The 20,610-nt window shown below is 37.7% G+C and overlaps 1 protein-coding gene across 9 annotated transcripts in view; it reads right to left on the reverse strand.

The window, feature by feature from the left end:
• The window catches only part of PUM1 (pumilio RNA binding family member 1), a 113,327-nt gene that overhangs the window by 86,324 nt on the left and 6,393 nt on the right, over nt 1–20,610 (reverse strand). For all 9 annotated transcript variants that reach the window (XM_090268977.1, XM_090268978.1, XM_090268975.1 and 6 more), the window contains one exon: nt 2,832–2,900. In XM_090268977.1, the coding sequence (XP_090125103.1) occupies nt 2,832–2,900 (69 nt within the window). The remainder of the gene's footprint in view (nt 1–2,831; nt 2,901–20,610) is intronic.

The following is a 20,610-nucleotide window of genomic DNA, read 5'->3' on the forward strand; positions in this document are numbered from 1 at the left end:
AACAGAAGTCAAGCAGCCTCAATGTTACCAGAGATCAAATACTTTTAATGTAGCCAATTCTCTTTGAATTCTAAAGATCCATACATTCCCAAACACAGGTACTGTTTACTCTAATGAGATGTCCCTCCCTCCTTCCCCACCCCCTCAACACACAAATACAAATAAAATAACTGCAACAAAAATATACCATGCCTGGCTTAAAAGTCCATGCAAGTTACTTGGAACTTTAGTATTTATATGGGTGAAGGCTATATTAATACACGTCCCTTTCCAGAGATGTTTTACTGCTTAAAGGAAAGGAAATTTAATGAAGTTAAACTAGATGTACATTTTTAAGTTTTTATTATAAAAGCTTATTTTCTTCATTTTTCTTTTATGCCAATCTCCCTTTTATCACTTGGGGGGGGGGGGGACCCACCAACATTCTCCCAATCCACAGCTCTGCAAATCCTAACTAAACTAGATGATTCCCAAGTCTTCCCTCCATTCAAGTAATCAAACTAATCCTGCCAATACTGATCACTCCCTCTTCTAAACTCAAACCATACATAAAAAAATAGGTACACTCTTTCTGTTGTCATATGTATTCAGTGCTTCCTCAACAAGGTGAAGAAAGTTCCTCAAGTACAGAAACTTTCCTCCATACTTAGTTTGTCCCCTTTGTGCAGACACAGGTTTTGTTTTCAAAAAATAACTCCAGTAAGTATTTGAGAGGGAAGTATAGTAAAGCATTTTTTGAATGCTCCCCAAAATCAATTTTTATAAAGCTTACTAAAATGAGATTTTTACTGTCAATCAGCTTATAAGTATTGGCTCTGTTTATTCTAAGGGCACATGCTTTGGAGAGGAAGCCAGGTCAGAATCCCAGCTCCACCACTTATTAGCTGTGTGATGCTGGGCAAAATAATTCATTCCTACTGGCCTTTTTACTTATCTACATAATAATACTACCTTGATAGTTATTGATGAAATAATGCATGCAAACCCCTTAGCATCTGCCTCATAGATGGTCAACAAGTGGTAGTTGTAATTACTTTGTGAATAAATAACCAGGAAAGAAGGAAGAGTCACTGTATTACTGTTGTACTGTTGGAAAGTACTTTGTTTAGTTATTTACTACGTTTACATACAGGTCTGAGGGATTCTACATATATTATCAAAAAAAAGGCATTTCTAACAAAACTAAAGATGAAGTTTGGAGACCTCGGAAAAAATGCATCTTGGACAAAAAACAAAAGATTTAAAAAATATATTTATTAGTGTCATTTAAGTAAAATTCACTTTCTAGTCAATTCTGTTCACAATCCCTGTTAGAGGTTATGAAGTCCTCATTACAAAACAGCAATAGGGCATTGTTTTTATTTTGTATAATTAATTTTAAAAACCTGGGATTATATTTTTGGTGGAGCTCAACAGGTTAGAATCACAGCCGTGAAGATAAATGGGGTTTTCCCATCTATATATATTATCAGATACATCTGTTAACTTTCTGACCAAACTTTGCTCCAGCAGTTAATTTAGAAAACCTTTTACCTAATAACCATATATTGTTTATCAATGTACACTGTTTCAATGATACTAGGCAGGCACAGGAAACACAATGACACCTACCAACCTTCTCTTAAAGCTCCAGGGAAGGAAACAGAAACAGACTAACAACCCATGACCCTAAGATGATAGGACACTAGACTCTGACCACAAAAGGATTCAGAAAAGTTGGAAACAAAATCTTACAACCAAAGAAGCAAGACCTCAAGACCAAAACACCAAAAGAATCTAACTATTTAATATCTAACCACAAGGGCAGTCTACAAATATTCCTTATAAATCAGGGAAGAAATTATCTTAATTTTGAATCCTCAGAACCTAGCACAGTGCCTGGATCACAGAATATTGGCTAAATCAAACAACAAACTTATTTAATGAATGGTATTAAAAAAAAAAAAAAGAATCCAGAATATAGCAATTATCCCTTCATTTAAAGCATTAAAATAGATGTGGGAAATTTTAAATATTAGATACACAAAAAATAAAACAGAAGAAAAAAAAACTAAGGTAACTCTCTAGAACAAGGGAATCACAAGTCAATGTCCTCAATTTACGAACCCATAACATCTTAGCAATTCAAATTGTATGTTCTACCTCATCACCATACATTCTTACTGTCAACAACTAGAATCACCAGAAGTTGACTGTACTTAATCTATAGTCCCCTTTCTTTTAGAATTACAGCAATCTTCCCCTATCAATGTAATGGATGATAGCAAATTTTAAACATTACAAACAAACCAAAATTCTTGTTTCTGAATTCTATGTATCTAAGGGATGACTGGCTCAGGCCTCTACTTCTGGAATTATTTATTTCATCAGAAACCTAACAACTTCCTCCTCACAATGGAGCTCTATCTAAACAACTTCCTCAAAAATGGCACTACTCTAAAAATAAGTTATCAACATTCTGATTAGCAAACAATCTAAGTCTCCCTTCCACAAGCAAATGGAATATGAAACAAAGGTAAGGACATTTGATGCATATAAAATTGTTTTGTAAAATTATAACACCTCCATTTACAACTGACTGGTTAATACTCAATAATTTGTGCTCATATTTTGTTTGCTTTGTTTTGTTTTTAAGACTTTAAGCTAAGGTTAGCATTCTTATAAGATTGTTTTCACAAAATTCTGCAATGCTCGATTCCTATCATGAGGAATGGCCACAAGGAAAAGCAAGCACATACTTCTGGAGACTAGATTCAGACACATCTGATGAAAGACAGCTCCAGCCTTCCCTTAAAAACAGGCCTGCTTTTCTGGCACATCAGTTCACTTACCTCTCCCATCGCTCTTCCCTCCAGAGCAAGTGCTTGAAAATCATGATTCAGTTCATCCATAGAACGTACCTATTGTTCAGAATAGAGGAGAGGAAAGTTTCAAGTTAGCATCTTGAATTTTACATACACGTTAAACACAATTGAAAAGCTTTTTATGTTGACTTTCATATACTGACAAAGACAATAACAGTTTTCAAGTGGTTGAGATTAAACATTCACTTACCTTTAACCATCAGGGTTCAGCAAACACCCCTGCTTTCTCCCCTCCCATTCCCTTTTGTTTTCAAAACATGAAAAGCATATAATCAAAAAAAAAAAAAGAAAAGAAAAAAAAAATTACATCATATGAGAATTATGTTAGCTACTTTTCATATGTTTTAATAAGTAAAAACGAACATACTGAAGGGGCAATTACACATGAAGATGATTATGTAACCTAAACCTGGCTGCTGAGTAAAAGACCACAGTACTTGTCCCCAACTAGGAACATATAAATTAGAGGATTCGCCCTAGCTGGTGAGGCTCAGTGGATTAAACATCAGCCTAGCAACCGAAAGACCGCAGGTTCGATTCCAGTCAAGGCACATGCCTGGGTTGTGGGCAAGGTCCCCAGTTGGGGGTCTGCAAGACGCAACCAGTCACTCTTTCTTTCCCTCTCTTTCTTCCTCTCTTCCCCCTCTCTAAAGATAAATAAATAAAGGCTTTTAAAATTAATTAATTAATTAATTAGAGGATTTGATTGATTCAACCCATCCTTTCTTTTGTGTTTTTTTTTTTAACTGATTCTGGGGTGGGGGGCTGAAGAGAAGAGTCAGAGAGAGAAGAGAGAGAGAGAGAGAGAGAGAGAGAGAGAGAGAGAGAGAGAGAGAGAGAGAGAGAGAGAGAGAGAGAGAGATATCAATTTGTTGTTCCACTTACTTACACAGTCATTGGTTCATTCTTCTATGTGCCCTGACTGGGAATTGAACCCACAACCTGGCGTACCAGGATGACGCTCTAACCAACTGAGCTACCTGGCACAGGCCAACCCAGTATTTCTTTGAAAACCTCAGGGAAAGGTGCTGCAAATTATATAACAGAGTGCCCCCAACATTTTTCCATACTGGAAGATCTTGGGGAGACTCCTAGAATTTCTAAATCAAAGGGGGAAAAAATAGTGCATATCGCAAGAATTCCTTCAAACTTTACCTATCATTAAATGAACTACCCACATCATCACAATCTTTCTAGACTTCAAATTAACTTATCACCACTGTCATCACTAAAAGATTATGTTAAGATCAAGGCTGACCTATGAAACAGATTATTCAAAACAATCAAAATTCAAAAACCCTTTATTGTCCAATGGTCTGCTGCTCCTCTCAGTTACCAGCACCAAGCCACCTCTGCTGCCTTAGGTTAGAGTACAGGCCCTAGTTTATTAAAGAGGAAAGCTAATACAGCATAGGAAATGGAGGAGCCAAAGAACCTATGCATGACCCAAGGACATAAACAATGATGGGGGAATTGCCTGAGGGAGTGTGGGGTGCTGGGTGTAAGGAGGGCAAAGGCAGAAAAATCAGGACAACTGTAATAGCATAATCAATAAAATATAATAAAAATAAAAATAAATAAATAATTTTTTTAAAAAGGCTATTCTCACCCTGGCTGGGTTACTCAATTAGTTAGAGCAACATCTCAATATGCCAAGGTTGCAGGTTCGATCCCCAGTCAAGGCACATACAAGTAACAACCAATGAATGCATAAATAAGCCGAACAACAAATCTCTCTCTCCTTCTCTCTCTCTCTCTCAATCAATTTTTTTAAAAAAGAGGAAGGTTATTATGCCTACCTGAGAAAGACTGCTGAGTGCCTGAAGCAGGACTCTCTCAAACCCCCTCATCAGATCACTACCTCCCAACGCAGGTGCACAATTTCTAGCAGTGGGCAAATGCAAAGAAGGTCAAGCTAGGGCCAGGCAGGGAAAGGGATGAGTATGGAAAATATGAACCAGAATATAGCTCGGGGAACCAATTTAAGGATTTTATTAATATATTACCTGCATATCACCCAATAATCTTAATTTAACTGAACTGATATGACATAAAGATACAGTTATACTTTTAAATCACGTTATTTTCAAAACTCAGCTGATACTATGCTACAAATGACACACTGTGTTACTAAGGTGTAACAGCTTTGAGATGCTTGCTAAAAATATAAATTTATAAAATTCAAAATGAAGTTAAAATTCAGCCATGAGAACAAAACAGAGACAAGCCTTATAGTGGTAAAGCAGTTTGAAAAGACCTTGCAAAACAAGGTATGACCACACTGTAAAGTGTTCATTTAGGTAAGCACACCGAATAAGCTCCTAAATTATATGCAGTAAAAATAAAGGGGTATGGGAGGGTGAGGACAGGATGTTAGCTGGAAACTCAACGTATGTTACACGAAACCATTTTGAGCCTTCAGGCCAGAGTTAACATTTACAAAGCACGTAAATCAAATGCATAAAGCGCTATATCTTGCTCTTTCTGTGGAATCTAATCACACATTTAACTAGAGCTAGGTACATCTTCCAAAAATCTACAAATAGTTCCAAGAGCATTGGAAATTCTATTTATTATTTTCCCAAGGAAAATGTAAGAGGAGTAAGCAAAGACAGAACAAGCAATATGCATATTTTAATGTACACATCACAATTTAAGTGGCATTTCCCATTTAAGAGATTAGAAAACAGCCTCAGAGAAACAACTTCCCTAACCATTGTTAAGTAGGAAAGAGGACTTAAATGGCATCACTAGGATCTAAATCCAGGTCTTAAAATTTATAGAGCAAGGCCCTTTCTGTATCACCAAGCTGCCTACGCAGCCAGAGGAAGCTTCCGCGCCCAGATAAAACTGCCTTCAGTTTCTGCTGTAGGCTTTGATGAGTTCGCTCCTTTGGTCTTGTCTTCTGGTCTTGTCTTGCTTTCCACTGTACGTTCCCCGCTACCTTCAAAATATGTCTGCCTTCCCCTGTTAGCAATTTCCACTATTCTATCTTCCCACGCGTCATTCTCTCTCACCACTTCTTTGCTCACTAGCTCACTCTCTCAGGCTGCCTCTCTCACTCTCTTTAGCTCTCTCTTTACCTTCACCCCTCCCTCTTTCGGCGTATCACCCTCTGCCTCACCTACCTTTTGTACTACCCTTCTACTTCCTGTAGAGGACTTTTGAGAAAGCAGCCTCACTCTGTGAAGTTTTTGTGAGTCCAGAAACTCTATTTTAAACCATTTTGTCTGTAGCTGACTACACACACACAAAAAAAAAAAAATATCATTCTCACAAAACAGTTTTTAGCTAGTAAGGAACTTAGTGTTTAAAATGAGAGCTACAGAAATAGAAAAAAGAAAAAAAAAGAGAGCTACACCTGGTATGGCCATCAACACCAGGCACTCTCCAGACAAAGTTCTTCCTTACCTTCCTAAGAAACAAAAATAATCATCAGAAGAAGAGGCTCAGACATCAACAGAAATCAAAGAATGAAGACACAACTGTAAGAAATATTATAGGCAGGTAATGAAAAGCCTTTTCTATTGTAAAGGAGGAAAGCTGGCTGTAAATTATAATCAGAGTAAATGCTCCCACCAAGGCTGAATAATAGGCCATGGCTGGTGTGGCTCACTGGATTGAGCACCAGCTTGCAGTCCGAAAGTTCACCAGTTTGATTCCCAGTCAGGCCACATGCCTGGGTTGTGGGCCAGGTCCTCAGTTGGGGGCGTGCGAGAAGCAATCTATTGTATATCGATGTTTCTCTCCCTCTCTTTCTCCCTCCTTTCTCTAAAAATATATAAATAAAATCTTTAAAACGTGTATTTAAATATATGCACAACCCATGGACATGAACTAAGGGGTGAATTGTTGGCAGGAAGGGGATACTGTGTGGATGGGGGCAAAGGGGAAAAATTGGGACAACTGTAACAGCATAATCTATAATAAAATATACATTTTTAGAATAATATTTTCAAGTTCTTGTACTCAAAACTCCCCTTTCTCTAAAATTCAATTTGAGTGGCCAGTCAATGTTAATGTCTAGTACTACAGTACTTACTAATTCTTTCACTTTTGCTAAATGTCTCTAAGACTCCCTTGCACTACCTAATCTTATCTATCTCCTTTGGTTTCACAAAATTATTTCCTATTTTTTCCTTTGGGCTACTTGCCAGGAATGTAACTCTCTCATGCCCATCCAGGACTTTACTACTGCCCTCCCCATAAAGGCATCTCCCATGCCCTTTATTAAAGTCAAAGCAAGATGTCCACTTCAGTGCCTGACCCACCCTCCGTATTCTTCTCTTCATTCCACCCAATGATACCACCCACATACATGACATAGGCTTCTGAGTTTCCCTTCCATTTCCTAAATCCCAGAATTTCTTTTGTAAGCCCCAACACCATTGCCCAGATCCGAGAATTTTCTTCTGTAAGCCTTCTAACAGGAATTCTGTCCTAACCTGAACCATAATTTAGCAAATTAAGTTGGTTGGAGCTTTACCATATAGTAAGTTATAAAATCAAAACAGATAAATCCAGAACAATACATCATCACATTTGGAAAATGAAACATTAAGCAAAAACATCACAAACCTTTAAGAATCACATTCTGAAGTGTCTATCCTACTCATTATCCCCTGAGAAGCCCTACTTACCATACCCAATGTGCCACATACACTTATCAGAATCAACAATGAGCCCTGGCTGGTGTGGCTCAGTGGACTGAGCACTGGCCGAAGGGTCACCAGTTCAATTCCCAGTCAGCAGGCGAGGTCCCCAGTTGGGGGTGTGTGAGAGGGAACCAGTTGATGTATCTCTCATACATCGATGTTTCTCTCCCTGTTTCTCCCTCCCTTCCTTTCTCTCTAAAAATAAATAAAATCTTTAAAAAAAAAAAAAAAAAAAAAGATTCGCCAATGAATGATATACACTCCACTATTTTCACATATGTAGAGATAACGAGCTACTTTACAAGTTTGATATAATGATTAAATAAGACAATATGTCCAACTTAGTAGGCATGTACTCCACTGTATATACCTCAAAGATTATTCTCTTTAAGCTACTGAAATGCCTCCTCCACACATTGATCCCTTCTTTCCCTACTCTCCGTTAGTACAGGGCATTCTTTGCTTATTCCTGGTGTGGGGAGGTTCAGGGGAGTAGGAGGCTCTATTTTGGTATTTTCATAATCAATATATTAGAAGTACCTAGATCGTGTGAACATCTAACTTATTAACCAAAAGTTAGCATTTTTCTCTTCTCAATTCCCTGCTAAATAATCAATTCAGAGAAACTTCCATTCTTTATTCTCATTTATTCTCATTTATTCACTAGCTCAAGTCTATGTTCTTTCAGTTCTCCCTTTGTTAAAAAGAATCTCAGTAACGTCACCTAAAATTCCTTCATTCTGTGACTTCTATACCACTACAGTTTTCTGATTCTTCTCCTACCTCTATATTTAATTTGTTTCTCTTTTTGCCAGCCAACATTACAGGTAATTGAAACTAAGACTCAGACACATAGGAATCCAAATGTAAGAAGTTAATGATCTAGCCCTGACCAGCATGGCTCAATTGGTTGAGCGTTGTCCTGCAAAGCAAACGGTCATCCGTTCTTGGTCAGGGGACATGCCTGGGTTATGGACCCCGTCCCCAATTGGAGTGTGTTATAGGCAACCCTCTCCTCCTCTCTCCCTTCCCCTCTTAAAATAAATAACTAAAATCTTTTTAAAAAATAAAGAAGTTAATGATCCAAATATGAATTATAATTTATCAGTTTTTGAAGCAGATATTATTACTGGACGTTAAACCTCAAAGAACAAAATAAAGCCAGATACCATGGCAGACCATCCAGAATAAAAGATCTAAAAAAGACGAAGTTTTGATAGCATTCTAGTTCAGTTCTTGCTTGGCCTTACTTTGCTAGCATTCCTGTCCTTGGATTACTGTTCTGTAACTGTTCACTGTGTCTTTACAATGAATGTCCCTTTAGTTGAGCCAGTTAAACCAGTTCTCTGTTGCTTATACAGAAGAACCAAAACTCAGACTCAAGGGTATCACTGAATTGGTACTTATTAAATAACACTGGAAGTTTATATTTTAAAAGAGTAACTCAAGAGCTATACTCCACTTGAAAAAATAAAATCCAACAATCAACATTTTAAAAATTATTTTCTGTAACAGACAAGTTTTAAGACCCATGCCTAAAAAAGGGAAATTTCATGATTCCCACAGCCTCTGGCTACAAACAACTATACCAAAAGTATTCCCCTACTACCTGCTTTAAAAAAAAAAAAAAAAAAAAAAGATAAGCTGACCAAATCAGATTTCTCTCTTAGTATTTGGGCCAGATAGCTATGGAGAAACAAACTGAAATTTCCTAAAGACTTGGAAGTTGTGGCTATCATTTTGGATTAAGTATAACCTGGTGAATTAGCAAAAGATGATGATCAACATAGAGAAAAGAAAGAATGCACTGAAAAAAAAAGCAGACAAGAGACTATGGAACCCCTATGAAAACACAAAGCCTCCCAGTGCTCTGGGGTTCAGAGATAATCCCTTCAATTTATTTAATACCCCGAATTTTTGCTAATTAGAATAGATTTCTATAACTTGAGACTATAACTGCCTTTACTAGAATATTTATTTCCTCAACCACTAAATCTACACTGTCAGATGCTTTTCTCCTCCACACCTACCTTTGTTTGCTCTCCTGGGGGATTTTTTGCACAGGTAAGCCTAAATCATGATGGCTCCATTTCACAAACATAGATCCAGAACAATATAAGCAGAAGAGTTGGTGCCAAAAACCATTACGGAAAGGAGATACCAGTGAGAAAAAGCCAGACAAAAGTAAAAGAAACTTGAGCAATGAGAAGATGAAATGAAATATGAGAATTAACCTAATTTGAATTTAATCATTAAGGGGGAGAAAACCTAGTAAGTCTGTACCACTGCATCTTCTGCTTCATTATATATCTGTATTATAAACAATAATCAGTGAGACTTACTTCTTCATGCGAGGCCCTGTCCTACAAATTCTTTATATGCTTTATCATAATCTCCTTAATAATCTTAAGGATCTGAAAATGCAGGTGGCTCTTATCCCTATCTTGTAAGAAAAGCAAAAAGTTATTATATCGCTCCAATAAAATATAAATAAATCAGCATTCTTCTTGATTACTGGAGGGAAAAGAACAAAAAGCTTCTCTTTTTGCTTAAGTGGCTGCAAACTCTACTACATTATCTTATTTATGAATTTTCCATTCACTGTCAATAACTGCACTGAATACCAGCATTTGCCCTGGCTGGTGTGGCTCAGTGGACTGAGTTCCAGACTGCAAACCAAAAGGTCACAGGTTCGATTCCCTGTCAGGGCACAGGCCTGCGTTGCAGGCCAGGTCCCCAGTTTGAGAGGCAACCGTGAGAAGCAACCAATTAATGTTCCTCTCACACATTAATGTTTCTCTCCATTTCTCCCTCCCTTCTACTCTCTCTGAAAAGAAATAAAAATCTTTTGTAAAAAAAGAAAAGAATGTGATCTTCTTGAACTGTTCTAGTTGATAAAACTCCCTGCTAGGCGGGGGGAGGTAGAAGAGGATATGGGATAAGTGGTGATGGAAAAGGACTAGACTTAGGATGGCAAACACACAACACAATATACAGATGATGTATTACAGAACTGTACACTTGAAACCTATGTAATTTTATTAACCAATTTCACCCCAATAAATCCAATTTAAAAAATAAAATTCACTTCTGAGAACAGGATAAACCATGAAAAGTTGAAACAGATATGGCACTGTTTCCCAATATGTGATGTGACTGGGGACAAAAACAAAGTTTCAATGTTTTACAAATTCAGGAAAGTTAACCTTGTTCCTATTGCACCTTGTTTGCCTATCTCTGATATGCTTTCAAGAAACCAAAAAAAAAAAAAAAGGCTGCAGCCCTTCAAAAATGCTTACGGGCTCCTTACCTTCAGGCCCAAAAGCACCTCAGTATTCAAGACCCTACATTCTGATCCACCTTATACCTTATCAATTCAAAATGACATCTTAATAGTCTTCAATATAAAACATACCACTCAATAAGTCTCTTCAATATGTCTGATGACATAATGTATTCATCCATCATTTATGAGATACATACTATTTACCAGGTGCTGGAGACAAAAGGCTGAAACCATCATGGTGGGACTTAACCAAGGTATACAGGGAGTGCTTTTTAAAAATACATGAATTGCATCTCATCACTGGAGATTTTCATTCAGTTAGGTCTGAACTTAAGCCCAAGAATCTCATTACTGAAACAGTTTCCTACCATTCAACAGTGAAGGGAAAAGTAAATATTCAACTCCAATACACAGAGCTGAACGCTTCAATTAGATGTGTACTAAACATGATGGTGGCATCTAAAGAGGACACCCAACCTTCATGAAAAGGAGGAGTTAAAGGGGAAGATGAAGATATTTTTACTTGAAGTTTGAAAGATGAGGGAGTGGCTAGGTAGATGAGAAGGGAAAACTACATAAATCAAAACAGCACAACAACTATGTTGAAGAATTCACAAATTATAAAAATAGCATGTGTGTTCAGAAAGTTACAAACACTTTAGCACAGCTGAAGTGAAGTGCCAGTAAAGCTGGAGAGGTAAGCTGGCTCAAAATGCAAAGGGCCAACAGGCTATGCTGAGGAGCTCAGAAGTTACTTAAAAGCAATTAAAAAGCAAAAAACAAAATTTAGGCAAGGGTGAGACATAAGCAGATTTGTCTTCAAAAATATCAAATTGGCAGCAGCATAGAATAGGCAGAAGAAGAAGTGTGTGTATGGGGATGAAGGGTTACAGAAAACCAGTCAGAATACTGTAAATGTTCTAGCAAGAAATATGAACCTATCAAATAAGGCAATATGAATACAGCCCTGGAACTATTCAAGGCGGGAGGTAGGAATCTAAGATCCCTAGGATGCCTGTAATGCAGATGCCATATACAGAAATAGAATATAGGGAACGAAGGAAACCAATGAGTTCCATTTGGGAAAGCATCATATCCTTCACTGGCCTCCTATAATTAAGACACATAAACTCAATTCTGCTGGTGTCCCTAAAGTATAATAAATGAGCAGCAAGTAGGGCTTACACTGTGTGGTGTGTAAAAGAAGCCTATGTGTGTGTTCTAGGGAAAAGTTGACTACACGTCTCCAAACAGGTCTAGTAAAAAGAGCATGAACTAATCACTTTCAACATCTATGAGAGCTTAAAACACAGTACCTCATTTTTTTGACCCTACATTTCCTCATCCATAAAATAGAAATGATAAAAACAGTTACTGGGGGTTCAAATCATATGTAAAAAACTAGAACAGTTCCAGCACACCATGTCATTATTACTTCTAGATACATTAAGGAAGTATTCAATAATAAAATTACCCGCAGATGTCACTGGAAACACTCAACCTATCCTAGTAACCTCTGTTTTTTAAAAAAGTTTTTTAAAGACTTTATTTATTTTTAGAGAGAGGGGAAGGGGAAGGAGAGAAACATCAATGTGTGAGAGAAACAGGTTGCTTCTAGCATGAGCCTTGACCAGAGGGGCCCCAGGGACCGGCCCCAGCCCAGGCATGTACCTAACCAGAAATCGAACCAGAGACCTTTCACATTACAGGATGACACCCAACCAACTGAGCCACACAGGTCTGGGCTAAACTATTTATTATTTAAAACAGAGATAATTAATATAAAGGAGATCACTGCACTGAAAAAAGTTAAATGATTTCCAAGATCTTTTCCAACACCAAAATTTCACTGTAAATGTATCAGCCAATTTTTTCATTCAATACAGCAAACCAAGCTCTTAACAGAAGGTATAAAAGGTCTTTCTAACTTATAAAAATGTCAGTTTGAAATTTGAAAAATACAAAATGTACAAGAAACCAAATTATCTGTAACCTCCCTATCCACACAAATAGAAGCAGTATTTTGTTATATTTCCTCCTAGTCCTTTTTTCATGTACATCACTCTTAATAAATATAGAGCTTAAAGCTATTTTATAGATAATATTAATAAATGAACTGTAATACAAAATTCCTCTCACTCTATAGCCCCATCTCAGCACCCATTTCAATACAGACACTCAACTGAAATTCTCACTTTAAAACAACTTTTTTATAATTTCTTCCTAAGTTTCTTCAGAGAAAGAACAATATATTTTCATCATTTTGCTAGGCTTCTGACCCATATAACTAGTGTCTTCCTAATTTGGACAATTGGGAAAAAAAAGAACAATTTGATTCGATAATTCTTAGCAAATTAAAAGACTTTTTTAATTAACAGAAAGTATGGTGCTTTTAAATACATACAATAACGAGAATTAGGCTAATGAACCGTTCCCTTGTTGAAGTCCTTAGGGAATTTTCTTTAATAGAGAAAAATTATTTATCATTAACAGATCAACTGACTGTTTATTCATGATATGTAAACGTACAGTGTCCTGAAAACAGCTGTTTTCCGTAATTTAAATATTCCTCTTTCCAGGCTTAAGTTACTTATGCTGTTAATCTTTAAAAAAAAAACAAAAAAACAAAACCTCTTTCATCATAGATGAAGAAGTTATATTAACACAGGAAAACTTGTCACTTGGAAAGCTTCAAAATTGATGGTATAAAGTTGTAGATAAACTAACGCTCCCTACCTCTATTTCTAACCAGCACTAGCACCACTGAAGAAATTTGTTATTTTGTATCTGTACATTAGAGACATATGCACCTTTAAAAATCTTTAGGTACTAAGCCCTGGCTGATTTAACAGCCAAAAAAGGCAGAAATAACACAAAGGTCCATCAACTGATAAATGGATAAATGAAATGAAGTATATGTCTATATAATGGACTGTTATTCAGCAGTAAAAAGAAATGAGGTACTGATACATGCTAAAACATGGGTGAACATTGAAAACATAAAAAGTGAGCCCTGGCTAGTATGGCTCAGTGGACTGAGTGCCGGCCTGCAAACCAAAGGGTCACAGGTTTGATTCCCAGTCAGAGCACATGCCTGGGTTGTGGGCCCCCGGTTAGGGGTGCACAAGAGGCAACCACACATTGGTGTTTTCTCTACCTCTTTCTCTGTCCCTTCCCACTCTCTAAAAATAAATAAAATCTTTAAAAGTAAAAATATAAATAAAACATACTAAGTGAAAGAAGCCAGTCACAAAGGACCACATACTGTATAATACCGTCTGTATAAAATGTCCAGAAAAGACAAATCCATAGACACAGAAAGTAGACTGGTGGTTGCCTGGAGCTGAAGAGAGACTGCTACTGGGTGCAGGTTTCTGGGGTTGAGGAAAATGTTCCAAAATTGACTGTGGTGATGACTGCACAACTCCGTAATACTGATCGCGGGTATTACGTTCCAGACCCCCACCCCTCGTGAAGTAGGAACCTTACATTTATTCTACACGCTTAAACCTACGTAACTTTAACAACATATGTATACGGTACCACAAAATCCCATGATATAGCGAAAAGTCTGCGATAAGTAATTAAATATAATATTTTAAAATATCCCACGATACAGTGAGGCTGTGATAAGTGAACCGTGATATAGCGAGGGACTACTGTACTAAATGAATTATATATCAATAAAGCAGTTATTTTACAAATCATTAGGAAAACCAAATTTCCACAAACTTAAAAAGTTTCCTGATGAGATTTGTAAAAACATTAAGAAAGGTACTGTCTTCCTGGCCGGTGTGGCTTGGTTGGCTTCATTCCAAAAACCAAAAATGTCCCTGGTTTGATTCCCGGTCAGGGCACATGCTGAGGCTGCAGGTTCGGTCCCCAGTCAGGGACCATATGGAAGGCAACCAGTTGATGTTTCTCTCTCACATGGATGTTTCTCTTCCTCTCTTTCTGCCCTCTCCCCTTCTCTCAAAAAAAAATTATTTTTTAAATAAGTTATTTTGACCATAAAAGAGCACTTATTAAAGGCAATAAACAGACTAATCCATGTCTGCTAAGTCTTCTGGAGCCATTAATAAGATACTTTAAAATCAACAGTTCTCAAAAAATATTACAATGAAAAAATATGAACATTTCTCTGGAGAAGGTCCAATAGCTCTTCAACTGCAGGTTTTATCACCAACGTATCACCCTTCAGACCCAAGTTCTTAAATCAAATTCCCAAAATATTAAACTCCCTTGTTGCCAATCACTGACCATCACTTCTTAAAATAGTCAAAGCAGGGAGCAAAATGCCAGAGTAGTCCATTAAGCTGAAGCCACACTCCCATACTGGCTCCTTACTGTACCCAGAAGGAAACTGAGTGTAAAAACAGGGAAGAGGCAACAACAACAAAAAAAACTATTACTTACACTATCTCCAACTCTCTTAGCATTATGTTGTCAGTTCTACATTCTAAACTTTTTAAGTATTCTTTCTACAATACCCAGAAGTATAATTCTGTACTCAGGCTCAACCTGTAGAAAGTATTCAGTAAATGCTGCTGCCTGAGAGAAAACGGACACAACATGCACAAAAGATGTATTTCTTCTGCAAGTACAGAGGTGTGATGAAAAACAATATCATGTCACTTTACAGTTTACAAAGCACATCCATAACTAAAATCTGAAACATAGCTCTTAAGTAACTGCTGTTTTTCTCTTATGAAAAATCTCATGATTCATCACATTTCCCTCTTTTTTTTTGGCCACAGGGACACCCAGAGAAAATTCTGTAACCCACCACTCTATAATCATATTTCTAAACTCTGTATTTACTCCCTTCATTTTCCTGACATATCCTTATTTTCCCACTGTTACATCTCAGTACCACCAATCCCATAACTTTTTTTTCCCTAATTCCACACCAAAAACCTTTGAAACAAAACAAAAATATACCCTAACCTCTGCAAGCTGTCATCTAGTAGGCACATACCATCAAGTACCATACGGCAACTGAGTGAATATTTTTAACACTGGAAGCTAATTCGTAAAATTGGAAAATCTTAAATTATAGTCAAAGAAGGCCTACTGATGGTCCTTTTGACCAAGAGCATAACATCAAGTCTTTGTTAACACCAAAGTGTTTTTAAAGGCTCTAAGAGCACAAATGTAAAAGAAAACAAAATATGAGAGCAGGAATTACTCAGCTTTATTACACGATGTTAACTAAATGCCACTGGCCCAATGCTGGGGGGTTTTAACAATTTACCCAGAAAGACAAGACTTGACTCATGGTCTAACACTCATTCAGCAGAAACAACAGAAAAGGATCTCCAGGGAATGTCGAAATTCCCAGTATGGAGAATACTTGAGCTTCCTCCCAGTTTAACGCAGTATTTATTAATTTCAAGTGTAAGGATTATCTCAAAGTCATTGGAGAATAAGGACAGACATGTCAAATTTGAGTGTCAGATACCACTAAAAGATGGCAACACCAAGTGGAAGAAAAGAGGGGATACAAAGAGAGCCAAAGATAAGATTCATCCACAGATTTTTGCACGGCTATACAGAATTATCTCCCACCAGCTCTCAATTTACAGTGGATACTGATACATCCTAGCACCAAGACTACAAGCAAAACTGAGGAAGCCCTGGGGAGTTATCCTCTAAATGTTTCTCCCAGAACTGAGCTTCCACCTATCTCTGGCCCTTAAAATCCAATAGAGCCCCGGCTGGTTTGGCTCAGTGGATTGAACACCAGCCTGTGAACCAAAGGGTCGCTGGTTCAGTTTCTAGCCAGGGCACATGCCTGGATTGCAAGGACAGGTCCCCAGTTGGGTGTGCACAAGAGGCAACCACACATTGATGTTTCCCTCCCTCTTTCTCTCTCTAAAAATAAATAAATAAATAAATAAATAAATAAATAAATAATTTTTTTTAAATCCAGTAGAGACTATAGTTCAACTGACCTAATCAACCTTAAAATGTTTTCCCTATTTCATCACCTACTTTATCTCACAGTTTACAGAGAAAACATATTTCACAATAAGAGAATAAAACTATCATAACAAGGCAAAGACTTGACCTTGGCGTTTGCATAATGAAACCTTTACTACTACTATGATAAAAAGCTTAAGTTATAAAAATACTGATAAAATAAATACGTAAATTTTAAAAAAAATTTTTTTTAAGATTTTATTTATTTTTAGAGAAAGGGGAAGGGAGGGAGACAAACATTATGCGTGAGAGACTGGTTGCCTCTCACATGCCCTGAACCGGGGACCTGGCCTGCAACCCAGGCATGTGTCCCTACTGGGAATTGAACCAGGAACCCTTCAGTTCACAGGCTGGTATTCAATCCACTAAGCCACACCAGCCAGGGCTGAATTTTTTTATTTAATGATTTTAGAGAGAGGAAGGGGGGGGGGTAGAGGAGAAAGGGTGGGGGGAGAGGAAGGGAGAGGGAAGGAAAGAGAGAAAGAGAAAGAGAAACATTGATTTGTTGCCCTATTTATTTATGTATTCACTGGTTGATTCTTGTATGTGCCCTGACCAGGAATCAAAACAGCGATCTTGGCGTATTGCGACGATGCTCTAACCAACTGAACTACCCAGCCATACGTAAATTTTATGTAACATTTTAATTATTAATTTAGTTAAGAAGGTGTATTGTCTAGTGTTCTATAACTTTTTTTAAAGACTTTATGTATTAATTTTTAGAGATGGGAAGGAAGGGAGAACGAGAGGGAGAGAGAAACATCAATGTGTGAGAAACATTGCCTCTCACACCTGCCCCAACAGGGGACCAGCCTGCAACCCAGGCCTGTGCTCTGACAGGGAATCAAATGTGTTCGCTTTGCAGGACAACGCCCAAACAACTGAGTCATACCAGTCATGGCTAGTGTTCTGTATCTTGATCCACATCATTGTCTTGTTTACAATGGGTAAATTTAACAGACAAAAATAAATACATTATTTTTCCAATGGGACTGCTTTCCCTCACCTCCAAAGACCTCAATTTGGCCCCAAAATGGAGACTTTTAAGTTTCTCAGTATACCAACTACAAACATTTTTTTTGTATTAAGACAAGTGACAGCCCCGGTCGGCTAGCTCAGTTAAGAGTGTCATCCCAATATACTGAAGTTGCAGGTGCAATCCCAGTTCAGAGCACATACAAGAAAAAAAAAAATGAATGCAGAAATGGGTGGAACAACAATGCACTGTACTCTCTCTCTCTCTCTTTCTAAAAATCAATAAATTTTAAAAAATGAATAAATAAAAACAAGTGGTACTTAATTCTTATCATCTTAACGTAGGGAAAGAAAACAAATACAGAAAGGCCAGAGAGTTTGCAAATGTTACAACTTTTTTAAATAAACATAAAAATTTAAACACCCTTCCTCACCTCAAAATATTATTTTATGGTTTCTAAATTTCACCTTAAACATCTCAGTTTGCAAGATTTTTTTTTTAAGATTTCATTTATTTACTTATAGGGCGAGGGGGAAGGGAGGGAGAAGAGGGAGAGAAACATCAACGTGTGGTTGCCTCTCGAACGCCCTCAACTGGGGACTTGGCCCACAACCCAAGCATGTGCCCTGCCTGGGAACCGAACTGGCAGCCCTTTGGTCTGAAGGCCAGCATTCAATCCAATGAGCACACCAGCCAGGGTTCAGTTTGCAAGAATTTTTGAAGACTGCATATTACCTCAACACATGCTCTCAAGCTGTTAATATTTTAAATTCATTTAATGGCCCTCCTGTTACTTATCTGTCAAGTTTCACACTTTGAAAATAAAACTTAAATATTAAAAATTCAGTCATGTATATATTTTGGCACAGCTTAACGAGCTCACTAGTAAAGGAAGGGAAAACTCAGAAACTAAAAGATTTTCTACATCAGGCAGGAAAATGCTAACTTCCAAAGGTAAAAAATGTTTTAGTATAAAAAAGTGATGGCTTATAAATCAGAATAATACTGAGAGAAATGAATGTAAAGTACCCAGTATAATAAATAGTTCCATTCCCTCCAACACTGCTGGCTGGCATCACAGCCTGTGATATTCTTTACTTCACCAGCTCACTGGTAAAAGCATTCTGACAATATGATCTTAAATTCTGTTCCATTATCCCGAAAGGCTTTTTTAAAGAGGCAAAGGAAACAGGCCCACCAAAAAAGAATAGCCCAGTGGTACTGCAGAATGTGCTGGCAGTAAGATCACTTTATATTGAGTTATTTTGTCTCAAAAGAGGTAAGTTTCCCACAATTACTACTTAGAATACACATGTAATAAGAATAAAACTGGAAAAGAATACACTTCAGCATTATTGCTCCTGTGGAAAAAAAGGAGGGGCTCTTCCAACTACAGGAAAAAATTCAACATTATTTGTATTCACCTTATTATCAAGTTTGTCACTCTACAATTCAAGGAAAATAATTCTTTGAATATGTTACTTAGAATGTATTACTTTGTTGCAATAGTTTGGTTTGGTTTAGTTTTTAAGGCTAGAATACTCCTAGGGAGGCAGAAATATACAGAGAGCATGGGCACTGGAATCAGAGACCTAATTTCAAAACAGGTTCTACCTGGTAACTACACTTCATTTTCTCATCTCTCAAAAAAGAATATTACTTCCCTCATGGGACTGAGGATTAAATACAGGAAATATATACCCAGTGCCTAGGAATAAGTGTTCAGTAAATTTATCCATCATCATCACTGATTCTCAACCTCTTTTGTACTACCCACCTGACAGAGAAACCCTCTTACTCCAAACAGTTAACCATGGCTGGCTGATGAGGATACTGATTCTCCACCTAGAGATATGCCCCTGCACTTTTTTTATTTTTAATGATTTGATAGGGCTTTTTTATTTTTAAGATTTTATGTATTTATTTTCAGAGAAGGGAAGGGAGAGAGAAAGAGAGGGAAATATCCATCAGTTGCCTCTTGCACACCCCCAACTGGGGGGCCTGGCCCACAACCTGGGCACATGCCCTGACTGGGAATCGAAATGGAGACTTTTGGTTCACAGGCCAGTGCTCAATCCACTGAGCTACACCAGGCAGGGCTGCCCCTCCACTCTTCAACTACACTACACTCACCACTGCTGCTTGCCCAGTCAGCCTCTACCTGTTGCCACGTGTTTCCCAGCCGGACAGCTGAGCTCTAAGCTCCATTACTTTACCTGGTGGAAATCTCAAGAACTTGTGTGGTCTTCCCTCATTCAAACAACACAAAAATTTCAAACACCTCCTGGGAAGGGGGCATGAAATACACAAGAGTCTCTGCCCTAGAACAGTTCGGTCCAGGAAGTGAGATCAATACCAAAACCAATAAACTATAGCCCTGGCTGGTGAGGCTCAGTGGATTGAGCACCAGCCTGCAAACCAAAAGGTCACCAGTTCAATTCCCAGTCAGGGTACATGCCTGAGTTTCGGGCCAGGTCCCCAACTGAGGTCATGCGATGCAACCGATCGAGATGTTTCTCTTGCACGTGAATGTTTCTCTCTCTTTCTCCCTCCCTTCCCCTCTCTCTAAAAATAAATAAAAGCTTTAAAAAAAGAACAAAACCAGTAAGTTATAATATACTATAATGACTACAGGAGAGGTAATTTGTGGGTGACCAACATCTGCAACATAGCAGCTACCCTCAGTTCCCTAAATGCTGTTCATTATATCATGTGTCCAGTCCTACAGAATTGTGTTGTGATGACTCTAATTCAGCACCTCCTACCTTGGTGTGTCTGTCGGTCTGCCTGTCTGTCTCTCTCTGTGCACAGCTGCCTCAATCTCAAACTCAACATGTATAATACTAA

Source organism: Furipterus horrens, unplaced genomic scaffold (assembly GCF_987537825.1).
Source record: "Furipterus horrens unplaced genomic scaffold, mFurHor1.1.pri manual_scaffold_3, whole genome shotgun sequence".
In the NCBI taxonomy this organism is placed as follows: Eukaryota; Metazoa; Chordata; class Mammalia; order Chiroptera; family Furipteridae; genus Furipterus; species Furipterus horrens.